The 17,972-nt window shown below is 39.5% G+C and overlaps 1 protein-coding gene across 1 annotated transcript in view; it reads left to right on the forward strand.

The window, feature by feature from the left end:
* clmpb (CXADR like membrane protein b) overlaps nt 1-8,735 on the forward strand; it is a 129,771-nt gene extending 121,036 nt beyond the window's left edge. The window contains exons 6-7 of the mRNA XM_017709098.2: nt 2,313-2,454; nt 6,726-8,735. Coding sequence (XP_017564587.1) covers nt 2,313-2,454; nt 6,726-7,059 — 476 coding nt within the window. The 3' untranslated portion in view covers nt 7,060-8,735. The remainder of the gene's footprint in view (nt 1-2,312; nt 2,455-6,725) is intronic.
* Nucleotides 8,736-17,972: the final 9,237 nt, after the last annotated feature.

Genomic DNA, 17,972 nt, shown 5'->3' on the forward strand with positions numbered 1-17,972 from the left:
CACATATAGCTAGGTTTAGTTCAAGTTATTAAAAAAAAAAAAGATGGACTTCCTTTTCCTGAGATCCATACACAGACGTTACATAACATTTTATATTTTCGTAGCATTACTAACAAAAAAATCTTGGGACAAGGTTTATGAAAATAAAATTCTATACTCTGTATATTTAAAATAATGTGTCAAATGAAATACAGGTATCAAATTTGTTGTTTCACATAAAAATAGTACTTAAGCATCCTTGAATTCACTGCCATAACATGCACAACACGACCAAAACATCACTAACATAAAAAATCACAAATGACATACAAACAAACATTTGTTACAAGTTTTAAATCCCCTTTAAAGTTTGTAAAGCTTCAGTTTTAGGTAATAACTAGTATAAAACCAGTCCAGACAGATCAAAACAGCATTCGGTTGGTGCTAACATAACATTGAAAACCTCATAGTTTATTGGTATTATTTGGACAAATAGGCTAATATTATCCTGTATGTGCATGTTTTATAATTGTTGCGTGTTTGTATACAATATGAATATATAAGAATACACAAATACCTCGTGTCTCCATAATGCTAACTTTACAGGAGAAGGGTAAAAACATATTTACTTTTAATGTAAGTCAATGGAACCAGACTAAGTAGTAAAGTAAATTATTTCTTTTGGTCTGTTCATCATGGAATTTACACACAATGTAAAGAACAACAGGCATTTTTCATATCATGTCAAAAACTCAAAAGTGGTTTGTTCTGACAACAGCAATATGTAAGTACAGACCTGTGAAATGCAGCTAGGCTAGCTTTACTTACTAATGACAACTACAAACATTTTAATTTTTGGACATAACTTGAAAATACATATTGCCTATTAGGTTGTGTGTAAATGTCATGAAGATTGGACTAAAAGAAATTACCCAAAATTACTTGAAAAAACGTCTGGTTCCATTGACTTACTTTGAAAGTAAAGTAGGTTTTTTCCTTCTCTTGTAAAGTTACCATTTTGGAGATACAAGGTTTTCTTCCAACAACAGCGATGTATAAATTATGGCCCAAATTCTTAAAGTTATCACATTTCTATCAGCATTTACATGTCAAGCAATGGCATATCTCAGTAGCCCAAGATCTACTGAAAATAACAACATATGGCCTGTGTGACTGTAACATGTAAATACTTTATAATTGTAATTGACCCAAGAAATACCAAACAAATTACCCTAAAGGAAAAACTTTCTAAGGGTTAATGTAATTTACAGCATATCCTGCTGTGGTAGATTACACTTGGTTATATTACAGACCTGCTAACACCCTCAACCTGTCAACGTTCTCTTAGATCATCATCTCAGAACTTGCTGACTGTTCACAGGACTCGGTTGAAACTTAAAGGTGATCGTGCATTTGTGGTTTATGCTCAGAGACTTTGGAACAGTCTTCCGCCCGATATTCGCCAAGCCACTTCTATCTCTGTGTTTAAATCAGGTCTAAAAACATACTTTTACAAACTTGCATTTGAATAGCAGGAGACTGTAGTGAGGTGCTGCTAGTTTTCTTTCTCTCTTCCTTCTAAGCTTTTTTTTTTTTTTACATGTTACTTTCGTTATTTTATTTTGTATTTTATTTATTTTATTGTTTTTAACCCAGTGTGTCCTGGGGATTGATTTTATGTACAGCACTTGGGTCAACTCAGGTTGTGTTTAGAGTGCTTTATAAATAAATTCTTACTTACTTACTTACTTGGTTGTAAGCGTCAGTGTAATGCTGTGGTCACATGTTTGCTGTAGACGGATGATGGCAAACCAGAAATTCCATTGATTTCAAAGCTACAATGTAAAATTCTACCACCACAAGCGGCAACATTCCACAGACAGCAGCCATAAGCAGAATATACTGTCAGGAATTCAGTTTTCCCAACCTTTGCTGTCAAATGCAGCGGTGGATGGTGTTTTTTTTTTTTTTAGTTCCATGGATGCCAAGTGATGTATTAAACAACAAAAAGAGTACAGAGTGCCCTGCTGTATTTTACCACCTTAAAAAAACCACTGTACACATCCATCCATTTGTGCCAGTACCATGCACCATGCCAACGTTTGCATGGCTTCATGTGGTGCAGAATGACGTTTTTTTTTTTTTAATGCAAACTCGTAAGCACAGCATAAGACAGATTCTAAACTGAAAATGTTTATTGGAATGTTTGTATTGCCATTTACATTAAGGCTAGGCTTTACTAGATGAGGTCAGTTAGAATTAGCTATAATTTGGCTAAATGAAGTGAGATAATGTGTTGCAATTCCACTGATGTTCTTTTTGGCTGTGTGCAGATGTGCGTGGTATAGGCGTGGTGGCTGGTGCTGTGGTGGGCGTGTCATTCGGCGTCCTCATCATCATCCTCATCATTTGGCTCGTCTTCCGCAAGAAGGAGAAAAAGAAGTATGAGGAAGAGGAGACGCCCAACGAGATCAGGTGATGACACCTGAGATTTGACTCTCTTGTCTCTGCCTTTTCTGGCCAAATGCTCTCTTTACTCTGTTTTACTTGCTTTGGACTTGTCTGTCTGTTTGTTTATCCAGATTGTAGCAATTAGACAACAAACAAAAAATAAATAGATAGATACATACATACATAGATACATACATTCATACATGCACACTGTATTGCCAAAAGTATTCGCTCACCTATTCAAATCATTGAATTTAGGTGTTCCAATCACTTCCATGGCCACAGGTGTATAAACCCAAGCCCCTAGGCCTCCAAACTGCTTCTACAGACATTAGTGAAAGAATGGGTCGCTCTCAGGAGTTCAGTGAATTCCAGCGTGGTACCATGATAGGACGCCACCTGTGCAACAAGTCCAGTCATAAAATTTCCTCACTACTAAATATAACAAGGCAGAAGCAATTGGGACACGACAGCAGCTCAGCCACATAGGGATCGGCCACATAAAATGACCGAGCTGGATCAGCAGATGCTGAGGCGCATAGTGCAATGGACTCCACCATATCACTGTTACTGCAGTGCTGAGAAAGATCCACCACCCAAATAGTACCTGTTCTGTGAGGGTCCATGGGGGTCCTGACCACTGAAGAACAGGGTAAAAGGGGGCTAACAAAGTATCAGAGAAACAGATGGACTACAGTCTGTAACTGTAGAACTACAAAGTGCAGCTATACAGTAAGTGGAGCTGATAAAATGGACAGTGAGCGTAGAAACAAGGAGGTGGTCATGATGTTATGCCTGATCGGTGTAGAAATAATTGCTGTTTACAGACTTAATATTTATTTGTCTTTGTCTGTCTCTCTGTCTGTCTATCTCTCAACCTTTTTTTCTTTGATCTAAGTGACTTTCTCACTCTTGAAAGACTCCAAGGTTTTAAACCTCTCAATGTCTCTCAAGAGTGAAAATAACAAACCACTCAGACACTTTATCTGGATTTGGGGGTTTTACTGCTTTGTGTGTGTGTGTGTGTGTGTGTGTGTGTGTGTGTTTAAAATGGTTGCCATGAGGTCAGTATTGATTGTTTCGTGAGAGAACAGCTTTCACACCTTTTGGCAGCAGAGGGCTCTCAGATTTGTGTGTGTGTGTGTGTGTGTGAGATGGAGATTGAAAGTGTGTGTGTGTGTGTGTGTGTGTGTGTGTGTGTGTGTGTGTGTGTGTGTGTGTGTGTCCTGAGGCTTCCTCTTCTACGGCAGCCGAAGCTAACCAGTTGTTGAGGACATTTTCCATAATGTATCAGTCTGTTGATAGACGTGCCTGTAGCGGCAGCTTTCACTGTCTGTGTTCACATGAATAAAACATTGCAGTGCTGTCTGTGTGGTAGTGCTGTGTGCGAGAGCGTGATGACGCTAACTTATGCACATGTAGAAGTATGATGGGGACGCACAAGGACCACATTCCCTGTTTATAGTGAATGTTGTCACAGTGGGAACTCTCAGTTACAGGCTGTTCTGGATTTAGCAGTATGAACCAAGCTTAGCACTTCTGTTGTCATTCTGCAGGTTAGCATGCTCCTGGTTAACATGCTCACTGATTTCACCATAGAAGGTATACTGCATGGCCAAAAGTATGTGGACACCTCTTCTAGTAGCTGAGTTCAGGTGTTTCAGACACACCCATTGCTAACAGGTGTCTAAGATTAAACCCCACATATTCTTGCAGTCTCCATAGACAGACGATGGAAGTAGAACTGAACTTAATATGTGGTGCTGTCTTGTGCCGCCTGTGCCACAAGTCTGCTGAGTGGTAAAGCGATTAATGCAAAAAAAATCACCTGTACTCTGTTGCCTCCCTCTACTAGGTTCCAAACTGCCTCTGGAAGCAATGTCAGCCCAAGAACTGTGCAATGGGAGATTCATGAAATGGGTTTTCACAGCCAAAGATCACAAGCCTAAGATCGCTATGTGCAAAGCCAAGCGTTGGTTGGAGTGATGTAAAGCAGGCCACTACTGGACTATGAAGCAGTGGAAACTTGTACTGTGAGGTGATGAATCACACTTCACTGTCTGGCAGTCTGATGGATGAATCGGGGTGGATGACAGGAGAACACTTCCTACTGGAATGCATAGTGCAAACAGTAAAGTTTGTTTGAGGAGGCATAATGAGCTGGGGCTGTTATTCAGGGTTTGGACTCCTTACTTCCAGTGAACGGTGATGTCAATGCTACAGCACACAGATATTTTAGACAAATATGCTTCTGTCTTTGTGGCAGCAGTTTGGGGAAGACCCAGCATGTTCCAGCACGACTGAGCCCTTGTACACAAAGCTAGGCTCATAAAGACATAATTTGGTGCACTTGGTGTGGATGAACTCTAGTGGCCTGCACACTCAACCCCACTGAACACTGGAATGTCAGTGTCAAGCCAGGCCTTCCCATTTAACGTTTGGGGGCAGTCATGGGCTGGAGGTTAGGGAACCAGCCCTGTGACCTGAAGATTGCCGGTTCGATCCCTTGGCTGACGGTCCATGACTGAAGTGCTCTTGAGCAAGGCACCTTAACACCCGGTTGCTACCTGGGCACTGTGGATAGGGTTGCCCACCTCTCTAGGCAAATGTGCTCACTGCCCCCTAGTGTTCACTAGTGTGCGTGTATGTGGGTGTTTCACTGCATGGATGAGTTAAATGCGGAGGTCTAATTCCACAGTGTGCAAACACAGTTGGCTGATAAGTCTGAATTCAATTCAGTTTAGTGCCTGACCACACAAGGCACAAATTCTTACAGACACACTCCAAAATCTTGTGGAAAGCCTTTCCAGGAGAGCAGGACAGCCATAAATAGGGGGCAGCTCCATACTAATGTCCCCGGTTTTGTAATGGGATGTCCAACAAGCACATATTGGTGTGGTGGTAAGGTTTCTACATGCTTGTGGCCATATAGTATATATGTAGGTCTGCATCTAATGATTTCTGTAATCCACTAACCTATTGCCTATTATGTGATTTATCTACTAATTTAACTATTATGCCTTCTTTGGATCCACCTGTTGCCACCATCATTCAAAGTTTTACCTTTGCAACAAGTGGCCTTTGTGTAGATACTTGGGGTTGCACAGATTGATCAACTAATAAATACACTAGTTAGTGTTGTGGACAGTTGCTGACTTGTTGAAGACTGAGCCTGATATACAGTGTTAAAACACTGCAGTAAACGGGCAGGAGAGAACAGAAATCAGACCCCCTGCTAAAGACAAAGCCTGAAGTACTTCATTTGTATGGAAATAAAACACAAGATGAAACCAATTCCACTGGAAGCTGTGTAAAACAACACTGAAATACAAAGTGGCTAAGCCTGGACATGTTGGTTTTGAGAAGCAATGTCTCTGATCATTTTGCATGTCAGTCAAATGACCTTTTCCTATCAATCAACTGGCAAACTTTCTGCCTACAACTTCAAGCAAGTCAGGGAAAACTTTGATTGCTGGTTCAGTGACTGTCTCATTCAGAAAAGCATCTATAAAGATTAGCTTGGTATCCGTGTGTAGCTTGATAAACAGTTTTGTTTCCAATCTGATAATACAAGTACATTGAAGAATGGAGAGCCTGTTTATATTTTCTGACAGAGGTGAGATTCTGAGAGCTATGATGATTTTAGTGTGCCGTTTACATCAGATAGTCTGTGTACCTCAGTGGGCAGAGTGCCTGAAATTGAAAGTCACTGAAATGTAATAAAAAGAAACTCTTTTGCGATGCACATCTGCCACTTCTATTAGCAAGATACCAACATAATACCTTTCACAGACTTGTGGAACATGTTAATAGTTAATAGTGGCCTAGTTGACTACTTTTTTGAATGACTAGTTGAATAATAAAAAATAAATGGTCATATAATCCCTCCTGTCTACCATATAGTTTTTTTCTTCTGGTTTTTGCAAAGCTAGACGGTATAACTAGTTTTGTCTGGTTACTATTTTAGCCTGGTTCTCGTCCTTGTCTTCTAGTTTTGTGTGTTGTTGTTTATCCTGGTTTTAGACCTTAGCCTGTCCAGTTTTCTGTTATGGATAAGCCTGTGTTGCACCTCTATGCGTGGGCCTTGACCAGTTCCATTGACTTGGAATACAATTTTTGGATTTGCTCACATACAGATCTCACACTCGCATCCTAATCCCATGTGTCACGTGTCATATAAAGTGTTATAGAATGCTATTAAGTAAACAACATTTACATTTTTGACACCAACAACTTTGTCTCCAAATCCTTGGAGACCTACCACTCTAATAATGTATATTTGTTTGTTTGCACAGAGAGGACGCAGAGGCTCCCAAGGCCAAGTTGGTGAAGCCCAACTCGCTCTCGTCATCTCGCTCGGGCAGCTCCCGTTCCGGTGCCTCCTCTACCCAATCCATGGTGCACAACAGTGCCCCCCGTACCCACCGCCCGAGACCCCCAGCCGTCGCAGCCCTGAAGGAGAACGGCCAACCACCCGACTTCCTGCAGTCACCCCCTGCCTACACACAGGTGGTGCCCAAGACCCCTGAACCACCAGCCACACCCAAATTCAGGCAGCCTAATCTTCCAGTTGGCATGCCCCCAGGTGGCATGATTCCAGGCCAGAGCAAGGCCTTTCAGACTGTGTAGGGGACGGGGTCAGCCCCTCAGGACGGGTTAACCTACACCGACCCCTCCGTATACAGATACATGAGCTAATGCTAATACCATGTACAAAAAAAAAAAAGAAAGAGAGAAATAAAAAACAAGCAGAATTATCGGATGTAAGTCAAAAGTATCAATTATATAAAAACTGCAAGTTTAAATGAATGCATACTTAAAAGGGACAATACAAAGTGCTTGCCCCCTGCTGAAATATACAAAGAAAAAGAGAGGGGAAAAAAAAAGTTTGAGGACATTTTCGCTCACATTCATGCAGTCTCTTTTTTTCCACTCTCTCTCACTGTCTTTTTCTCTTTTTCCTCCCTCTCTGGCGCTCTCTCTCTCTTTCTCGCTCTCTCTTTGTCTCCCTTCGAAGTATTTTTTTCTTTATTTTTCTTTTCTACTTTGAAGCCATTGGAAGCATGGCGAGCGACGAGGTGGAAAGATTTCCGCCCAAGAGGGGTCTTATTTATTTATCGAGAAAGCGAAGGGGCCAAGAAAGCCAGCTCGAGCAGAGTTTATGAAATTGTGGGGATGGACGGATGTTGGAAGGGCAGGAAGGAAAAAAGACAGTTCTCACCTCGTGGAGAAAGATGAGACGTGAGAGACGATCTGAAACGATCAAATCCTGCCTCATCACATCTCATCATCGCATCACCTTCCCAGAATGCAGTGCAGGCCAGCCTATGGGAAACCCAGAATTCCAAAGCAAGACAAGGAGATGTCAGAAGGATTTCCAGTGACTGCAAGTAGAGTTCAGCATGCAAAGGCATACATATTGATGAACAGGACGAGACAGGAGGCGACATCGGCTATTTATTCACTGACCACTATTGACAGCTCTGATATCACATACAACACTGTGTGACAATGTTCTTCAATGTTACATATATTTACCTGTTTAAGTCTATATACATACATGACCTGGAAGTGTTTGTTAAGGGGTTTTGTGGGCACGGACACTGTTGGCCTGTCCGGCTGACTGACGGTACTGACCTATGGTACAGCTCACAGGCATCCCATGTTCATGATAGTCCACAGTTGTTTTTCTACCATAGCTTTATTTCCTTTATTTACGATATTTCTGAAACCAAAACCTGAGTGTAAAACAATGAATGTGTGCTTAGCCATTGCTTTTGATTTTTTTTTTTTGTTTGATTTCCTGTCTAGAATACCCAGCGGTACTTCAGAAGCATTTGAGGCACAAGTGGCACTGTTGTGGACAAGAGATTGGAATGTTTGAGACTTACAGTATCACTCAAAAGTTTGGGCACACCTCCTCATATAGGAAATATGAAATAGAATCACACTGTCTAAAAAAAATTATATATAAACATGTATCTCGTTTCTTTCTGCTTTATTTGAATTATCCTTTACATTGTGCAAAAAATGGACCAACAGAAATGCTCAAAAATTATTTGGAATAAAATCTCTTTACATAACGTTGCATTAAATTTGAACATATCTTTGCCTTCTCCTGTAAAGTTACTGTTTTGGAGATATTCTTTTTTTTTTTTTTAACGTAGATCTTCTATTTCACATCGTAAAGTAGCCCCTGTTTGTCTTGATTGCGTTCCGTCAACCAGCTTCATGACATGCCATCGAGTTCCACATGTGCTGAGATCTTGCCATTGTTTGAGCAAATTACAAGCATTTACCCATAATCCTTGAGACCAGAATTTTTTTTTTTTCAGATTCTGAAAAACAAACCCTGCAATCACATGTGTCCAAACTTCTGACTGCTACTAAATCAATACTGAGTTCATGTGCACATAAGGTGTGCCCCAAGGCTCTCCTCTAGTACCCCTAACGATGGGCTGTAACAGGATGGCTGCCTCTTTGTGTCAGCAACCCCTCTGTTCTTTTGCCACAGGGCCCGTCATTATCCCTCTCTCTGAGTCCCTGAACGACTGACTCGGTGCATTTGTGAGATTCGAAGCAGACGAGTAGCCTGTTTTGTGTGCCTTCTCAGTCCTGTCTCCTCTTCCCTCGAGATTGTTTTCTTCCTCTGTCCTTCTCAACAGTGCACCAAAAGATGAACTAGCGTCGGCTTGAGTACGACCACAATCGCCTGGATCGTGACGGGATGACGAGAGGTTCCTCCACAATCAGGCAGCAGCTTCAGCCGCACCAGTTTTGTACAGTACATGTTGTAGTCATAATGATGTTTTATATATTGTACATACAGATAGCTATACGCACACAGTATCCTTTAAGTTATCAGAAAGTGGTCGCAATTAAAGGCCATCAGTACTGTAGATGAGCTTTAAAGCATTTTTTAAAAGTATCAAGAGATCCTTCTCTTTGGGGAGATTTGTGTCCATCATAAATCTCCTAAATTCTTGTATAGGCCCATGTAACCTGCATCACTTGTTCATCTTCAGAAATGTAGAACCAGCCAGATGGACTTTTGCCAGTTTAAGAGATGTAGTGTCCCTTGCACCTTAAAATATGTTTGAATTTGTTTACTTTGTACGATTTTGAAAGCAGTCCCTCTTCATCTTTCAGTTTCAAGTGTGTTTATTGGAGATCACAAGTTTTTTCACGTGTCCCGAGTCCAAGTTGAGTCTCGAGTCTCTGGGGTTCAAGAACCTTAGTCTTGTTATTTGCTGCAGGAATTGCATTGTATTGTAAGTAAACCCGGTTCATAAACCTGCCAGGTTTGACACGGCTTTAAATAACAAGGCTTTCCAAGTAGAAAGTAGACCTTTAGAATAAGACTACCCTTTATGGTTTATGAATGGCTTAGCATTAATGGTTATTTATTGGATCAGAAACACCTTAAAATGATTAATAAGCAGTTACAACTCACAGTTAAGAATGGCAAGAGTGACCTGTTTGCCAAATAGTAAGCCCACAATCATCTTTACTGTTAAAGCTCAGATTTTATTGTTACTAATCTTTGTCTTCTCCATCAGACAGTGTATATATATATATATATATATATACCTGTGAGCCTCATCAGATATTAATATTCAACAGATATAACAGGTCACTCACATTAATTACCTCTTTATTAATGTGTTATAACTGCTTATCAATGCCACATAAAGTATTTATGACCTAATTAATAACAAAAATTGAAATTATTCATGAGAGTACTTTTATTCTGAAGTGGTACCAAAAGGCCGTCCATCATAAATAGAGAACTGAAGCGCTACATGGAGCTAATTCAGCTGAAGTTTTGGACAGTTTTAAAAGAATGTGATCTGTAATTTACTACAACTTGGGCTAGATGAGCTGACCATGTTAGTTAATTTAGCTATGGGACTGTCTACATTACTTGCTGTCCAGACTACATGCTAGCAAGCCATTTTGCTGCTGTAGTTTAAATACCACAATAACTGCATGTAGCGCTTCATTCTGTCCATCAGACAAAGTTTCTCTACAATAAAGACTCGTTTTCGAAGCCATATTGAACCTGGTGCCGTTGTAAGCTGAGGGAGGACAGTATTGCTGTAAAGATTGTGCATGACAGTAACTCACACACATTGGAAACAAACTTTTAACGTTGTCGCTCCAAATATAATCCATATTGCTCATGTTTGTATCAAGCCGAAACGTTGCAGGTCTTGAGTTTCGAGTCCAAGTCGAGGAGAGGTCAGCAGAGTCCAGGAGAGTACAACAAAATATCTGGGATATTTCACATGCGACGTTTGGCTCTGGTCAGGCTAGGGTTTGTTTTTTCTCATTTTTAATGTAGCAGATTATGCACTTTCCCATGCGTTTCTCTTGTGCTGTCTCTCTCTTGCACTTGCTCACTCATTCTCGTAATGTTAGGTGCATTCAGAGCAGCTCTGGAGTTTGAGAAGTGGGTGAAAGTGCCCCTTTGGATGACTTGAGAGATGTTTTGAGTTGGTCACAGTGGGTCGTTTCCTTGATGGTTAAGCCTGCCTGAAGTATGAAGTTAAGCATTTCTGCAGTAGCAGCAGTAGCGAGAGGAAGTTTAGCACAGCGGGGTTAACCATTACAGTGTACATCTCTGGCATTTGACGTGAATGATAATATTAAAGGTAAATGTAGCATTAGGAGTCTAACCCAAGGATACTTTAGCCTGTGTAGCCTGAGTCGGGAATTGAGCCAAACTCTACCACTGGAGGACAGAGATGTTATCCACTGAAACATACCAAGTGCCAGGAGAGTGTCGATAATCCATCTGTTAACTGTAGCATGTACGAGCTGTGAGTTTGTAACTCGACAAGTACAGGTTGGATTCAGGCTTGTGCAGACCTCTAGAGTCGAGTCGCAAGTCTGTCAACATTCGACTCGAGCCCATATTGCTGTATTAAGCCTCTGTTTCTAGTATGTGAGGGTGTGTAACTCACACAAAGATGATTCTCACTCACATGTACGCACACTCACCCAAATTATATCCACTACTCTCCTTCTGCCCCCCAACCCTCCCCCAAGCACACACAAACGCTCCACTCTGACTGAGTAGTCTTGGGTTTTTGTTGGTTGTATTGGCGTCACTAAGTGTGATGGATGTGCTGTCGGCAGGGTGGAGGATGAGGAATGGGAGAGTTAGCAGGGGCACACAGGAGAGCCAGTGTGTGGGTTTAACCCCACTGACGCTTTCTGCTGGTCCACATCCACACGAAAACTCCTCCAGACTGCATGGAGTATTTTGTGTGCACTACTGTTCCAAAGTTTGGAATCCCCATTCAAATCAATTTTCAATTCTATTTAACCAGTTTTTGTTGATTTTTTTTTTTTTTTGTTTTGTTTTGTTTTGTTTTTTCCCTGGTTTTGTCCATTTCCACTCGTTAGCTAGGTTTCCCCTTAATACACCATGTCATCAAGCTAGCATGTGCTTCCACCAGGATGAGTGAAGCTGCACTGAATCTTTTCAAACTGCGGATAATGCAATGTCAGTGGACAGCTCAACCACGCTTGGAGGAGAATGCTAAGGCTGCGTTCAGATGGTGGAGCGTATTTCAGCCAAAATGTTATGGCAGGATGCAGATTCCGCAAGCTACTCCCATTCCAACATGGAATTGTTTTCACCACAGATTGAACTGAAAAATCAAATGAAATGCTTGTCACTTTTCATGAGGTAACCAATCAAAAAAGAGGGTGGATAAAATGAACCCAGACAGTTTTACTAGTGGAATATGCACAATCTTCTACATGGTAATCACTGAAGTTTGATACAAAAAATTGAGATATGGGCAACAAATGAGTAGTTTACCAATTTCTAATGTAGAAGTCTGATGCTGTCTGTTTGCTAATTGTGGTGTTCGAGGACATTGCTAATGTTCACAAGGGCTGAGCAAGATAATGTAAACCTGCTGGAATTTTTCTCTCAATCTTCTCCATAAGGAACTGCAATAAGTGATAGTTTCTTGAGTTTTTCCATTTAGCGTGAAGCATGATGTGGTATTGACCTTCCTGCCCATTAAATGCTCCATGTCCATTCTGCAAAACTGCTCACAGACACAGTTCAGATGCAGAATACTCTCCACCATTTGAACGCTGCCTAACTGCCAATTCTGTTAGGGCCATCCAATCAAGAGAGAGCGAAGGCAGATATGCGATCTTCCCAGCCACGGATCCTGGGGATCAAACGTGCAATCTCTGAGCAGTAGGCCTGCTTAGACAGTGTAAAACCAGATACTTGTCACCAATGGCATGTCAGAACCTCCTACCTCTGGAATAACCTTAATTTAAGAAAAATATTTCAAGTGTAGTCTAAATGCTGCTGCTGCTGCTCTCTGGAAGGTAAATATGGGGGTTCAATTCCCTGCCCAGGTGCCAAATACATGAATGTAAATGTAACTTTGAACCATTTCTTTTGGCTCAGTCATCATGAAGTGTTCACGCAATGTAAAGGACAGTGAGCGTTTTCAAATGGTGTAATTAATAATTTAATCATCATAATAGGTTTGATGTGACAGTGCCATTAATAATTGTTATTTAATGACATCACATACAATGTATATTGAAATCTAATGACCTAGATACAAAAGCATGAATTTGTCACTACACAAAGTATTTAACAATAATAAGTATTATTTGACAATAACAAGTATTATTACAAGTTAAACAAGTAAAAGTTAAACTGCGGTTTTTATTCATAGTAATTTCGGTTCACAACATTATTAGCTATTTGATTAGATTTGATCACCCTTTTTTGAAGATTTGTTCTGGGTATTAATTTTATGTAAAAAAGTTCATTATCGATGCTACAGCTTTTGTTAATTATCATGTAAATCTGCATCTCTTTAGTTCATTATAAGAAATGTCTGTTTTTACAGCTTCCTACATATAGTTTAAAAGATATAGAATATGGTCATCATATAGAATCATATTATACACAATTCCACAACAAACAGGTTTTATATTGTTGAAAACGGTTCCAAATGTTTGAACAGTAGTGTTCGACCTCTTCTCTCTGTGTGCCCACCACACTGTCCGTGTGTGTGTGTGTGTGTGTGTGGTGCCTGTTCTGGCGCTGAACTGAAGGTGACTGAATGAAACAAGCTGCTGTGCCCAGCTGTTTGGCTATTACAACTCTGGTCCAGTCTCTCTGGGCCTCGGGTGGTCTCTGGCCCATTTATGAGACTCTGTCAGTGACAAGTGGTCAACTAAAGTGTTCTAAAGTGACAACTCTAACATATAAAAAGTCTTTTTTTAACCCATCAGACTGTCATTTTAATGTTCATTTTATATCACAGCTATTTAAATGTACTAACATAATTATATAAATTAGTTAAACAATGTATTAAATTTGCATTCTCATTGCTTTCTGTATCGGCAGGTTTGGGGGCACATTTCTGACTTTTTCTATCTGTTTTGATGTCAAAATATGCCAAGCATGGCAAAAGGAGATTGTTCAGTCAAAACAGTGTCCATCACAATCAAGAAGAAATTGAATTTGACGTAAAAATTCAATTTTAAAATGTGAAATTTCAGCTTTTATTGCTAGGAATTTATAGGGGGACTGATTTTTGGTATTTTGAATTTAATTTGAGAATTCGGTTTACATGAGTAAAAATAACATTTTGACATTTTGATTTATTACATTCAAAATGATTTCTCACTTGGGGAATGTTTCATTCTTACATGTGCAAATTCGGAAGAGAAAGTTTCATTTTTCATGAACGACCTGCATTTTTACATGTAACCATTTATTTTTTAATAAGAAATCAATCATGTATTCGGAATTTCAACATGATCATTTTCATTTTTACTTGAGAAAATAGAAACAGTGCATGTTGAAACAGAATCTGATCCCCAGAAAATTCCTACACTGTCAGAAAAACAGACTTCACAGGTACACATAATCCCTTGAGGTACAAACAATCTAAAAGTACCATAAAAATACAGCAGGCTCCATAAAGGGAGCTCCTCAAATGTTTCTATTATTTTGGCATCATTCAAGCATTAAGATGTAGAGTCATTCCGAGTGGTTTGATGTGAAACGTTTCTCTCTAGAGAAACTTGTGGAGTCACAGTCTTTGAAGGTGGTGGTGATGGGAACCAGACGTCTGTAGAGTTTAATAGCTCTTAAAGCTACAACGCAAAATTCTTACATTAAAGGGTTTGTTGAAGATCATACTTTTTTACACCCACTATTAAAATTGCATATAAAACTCAGAAGACATGTAGTTTCACTGCACTGTTATAAAAGTTCTATTCAGGTTCATTTTTCATCCATCAAGGTAAAAACAATGTAATTGTTCCCTCAAAGATACAACAGTGGTTTTAAGGTCTGATTGTGAAGCTTAAATATGTTTTTCCAGGTGAAAAGTACATATATGTGTCTTTTCATAACAATGTTTTAAACTGAATATTAAAATAAAGAGCCTGGAGACAATACGGGGTGTGTAATATAATTTCAATGGACTGTGATAGTTATGATCCCTGACTAAAGGTACTGAGATATACCCTTAAGGGTCTCAACCCAGTGACAAGAGGGGCACTGCCCCAGTGACAGATCATTATCTTTAGTTTGGATAGCCACAAAAAGGCTACATTTGTGTTACAGACCTCCCAACCTTGATTCCCATCACCACCTAGGTAAAGTACTTTCTCTACAACAAATCTAAATAATCTAAATGACCTTGTTTACATCTCTGTGATTGGAGGTAGAGAATTTGAGAGATTGATGGAATTACTTCAGTTGTGTACCTTATATAAGGTTTAAAGTACACTTTATTCCCCTTCCCAGGGTTTTTATATAATGGAGTTGTACATAACTTAAGCAGAAAAACATATACAATGAAATAAATTGGAGTAAAATATGGTACAAATACATCCTCTAACTACAGATACTGAAGGCAGAGGTCACTAACAGGCAGACCTCGTAGCCTTTACGGTAGCTTTAGTGGCCGGAGACTCAGAACAGTCACATGCATTGTGAATATCACACATGACGCTACTCAGCCAATCAGATCTTGAGTGAGTGAGGCCCACACAGGGGAGGGACGAGGCGAGAAACAGCAGTCAGAGAAGAAAGTGAGTCAGAGGGAAGTAATTTCACATGACATGATCTGACAGACTGTTGAAATCTGACTGAACTGTACTTTATTTGATTTGATGTTCAGTTGTTGACTGTATAAGATGTTGATATACCTACTAGGCTGCTTCACTAAACAGTATATGGCACTGAGTCATGATGCACGTTAAGCATTATGAAGGTCCAGACCTTTGCTTGAGGAAACTCTCGTTAACTGGACCAGTGAATTTTAGTGAAAGACCTCTGCTTTAGGGCATCACTTCAGTGACACTTTGGGTTCCATTATGATGAAAGGAGAACAGCGACCCGTTAAAATATAATTCCTAGCAGTAAAAGTTGCATTTTGGCATTTTAGAATTTGTTTTCCATCATATTTCATGTTTTTACTGGTACTAACATTGAATATTTTTCCATTTCTGATAAATTGTGGTTTAAAAGATCAACCTGCTGTATCTATACATGTAACAGCTTATTAGCCGAACGCTTGTGGGGGGGTTGTGCTCATGTAGAAGGTGCGAGTAGCACCTAATGGGCTGTGTATGTTTAAAAGCAAGTCATAAACAATGCAAATAGGTGAAGAAGATGGTACTTGTTGGATTAGAAGAATGAAAGCATGGGATTTTCATCTATGAGATGAGAGAATTAGTTGGGTTACTCTGCTTTGGCATTTCTGAACACTTAAAGATGCTTCTTCAAGGGTTCTTTAGTAAAAGGAAAGGTTCTGTTTAAAACTGCCAGTTCCACATGCTACAAAATTGTTTCTTCAAGGGTTCTTTTGTAAAGACCATACTTCTCTATAGAGCATGAACAGGCAATGAAGTATTTCTTACCTCACTGGTTCTATACATGGTGAAATGGTTCTTCAGATTGATGGAGAATGTGTTATGTATGGTTCTACCGAGAACCTTTTTGAAAAGGGTTCTATATAGCACCCAAAAAATTTTGCTGCTGTTACGAAGTGAAGCTTATAACAGTAGAAGAACCCTTTTTGGTGCTATATAGACCCATTATCAAAGTGGTTCTCTGTAGGACCATGCACAACACATTCTTCTTTCAGTCTCCCTTTATAGTAGAACCCTTTTTGGGTGCTATATAGAACCATTTTCAAAAAGGCTCTATACAGAACCGTATACAGCATGTTCTCCATCCATCTGAAGATCTCTTCACAATGCAAAGAACCCTTCGATCATGGAAAAGGTTCTTTGAATGTTCTATGTAGAACCATTTTCTTTACCCTTGAAGAACCATAAGTTTAAATGTGTAGTTCTTCAGATTGATGGAGAAAGTTTTGTGTATGGTTCTATATAGAACCTTTTGAAAAATTGATTCTGTATAGCACCAAAAAGGGTTCTGCTTTAGTTATGATGTCAAGCTTGTAATGAGAGCGGAACCCTTTTTGATGCTATATAGAACCATTTTCATGAAGGTTCTATATAGAACCAAACAAAATACTTTCTCCATCAATCTGAAAGAACAATTTAAGCATGCCAGTGGCTCCAGATAGAACCATTCCATTTACTAGAACTCGTCTTTTTTAATAGTGTATCTGTATTGAGTCTGTAACTGTAAATATGTCACCCACAGTCGTCTCAGACCGTCTCTTTCTCCGAGTTTCCTTGATTTGTTTTGCATTTTTTCAGCCTGTTTTCATTCCTGTTCTCCATGCTGTGTTTTATTTCTTTATTCCTTTTGTTTGTTTGTTTTGTTTTGTTTTTCTTTTTGGAGAATGGACTGTTTGTGCTTATGGCAAAAAACATTTGGATGGACTGCTGAGGAAGTGGCTGTTAAACGAACACAGCAAACAAAGGGAGAATACTCATCACTTGGCCACCCGCTGTAGTGCTTATTTTGAGGTTTTATGCAAAGTGGTGTTTTGAGGACGATCCATTCTTGTAAATATGCCCCTCACAAGTTAAAAAAAATGTATATTTTTACGGATTCTGAGATATTACTACTTCATTTGCAAATAAAATATTCAAGTTATTTGGCCTAATGCTTTGTATGACTCTGATTTCAGATGCAGTGGTGGATGAAGTACACAAATCCTGTACTTGAGTTAAAGTAGCGATACCCAAGGTGGAATATTACTCCAGTAACAGTAGAAGTTCCTCCCTTTATACCTCCGCTTGAGTAACAGTACTAAAGTATTTGCCTTCAAATGTACTTAAGTATCAAAAGTAAGAATACTAAAATATTAATTATGACTCATAACTCATTTTAGGTGAAAATCCTCCACTGTCTCTCTTGGTAAACCAGTCTTTTAATAGAACGTCATTAATTAGTGATGCTGACGTCTATTAAAATGATCATAAGCACAAAACACTGAAGGTAAACAGTTTCCATCAGGGAGAACCGAGTAGCTCTGAAATCACTTTTTACACACAAGCCAAGTTTCAGTTTAAGATTTATTTGCAACTTAGTTCCAAGTTTAAGTTTAATA

Source organism: Pygocentrus nattereri, chromosome 7 (assembly GCF_015220715.1).
Source record: "Pygocentrus nattereri isolate fPygNat1 chromosome 7, fPygNat1.pri, whole genome shotgun sequence".
In the NCBI taxonomy this organism is placed as follows: Eukaryota; Metazoa; Chordata; class Actinopteri; order Characiformes; family Serrasalmidae; genus Pygocentrus; species Pygocentrus nattereri.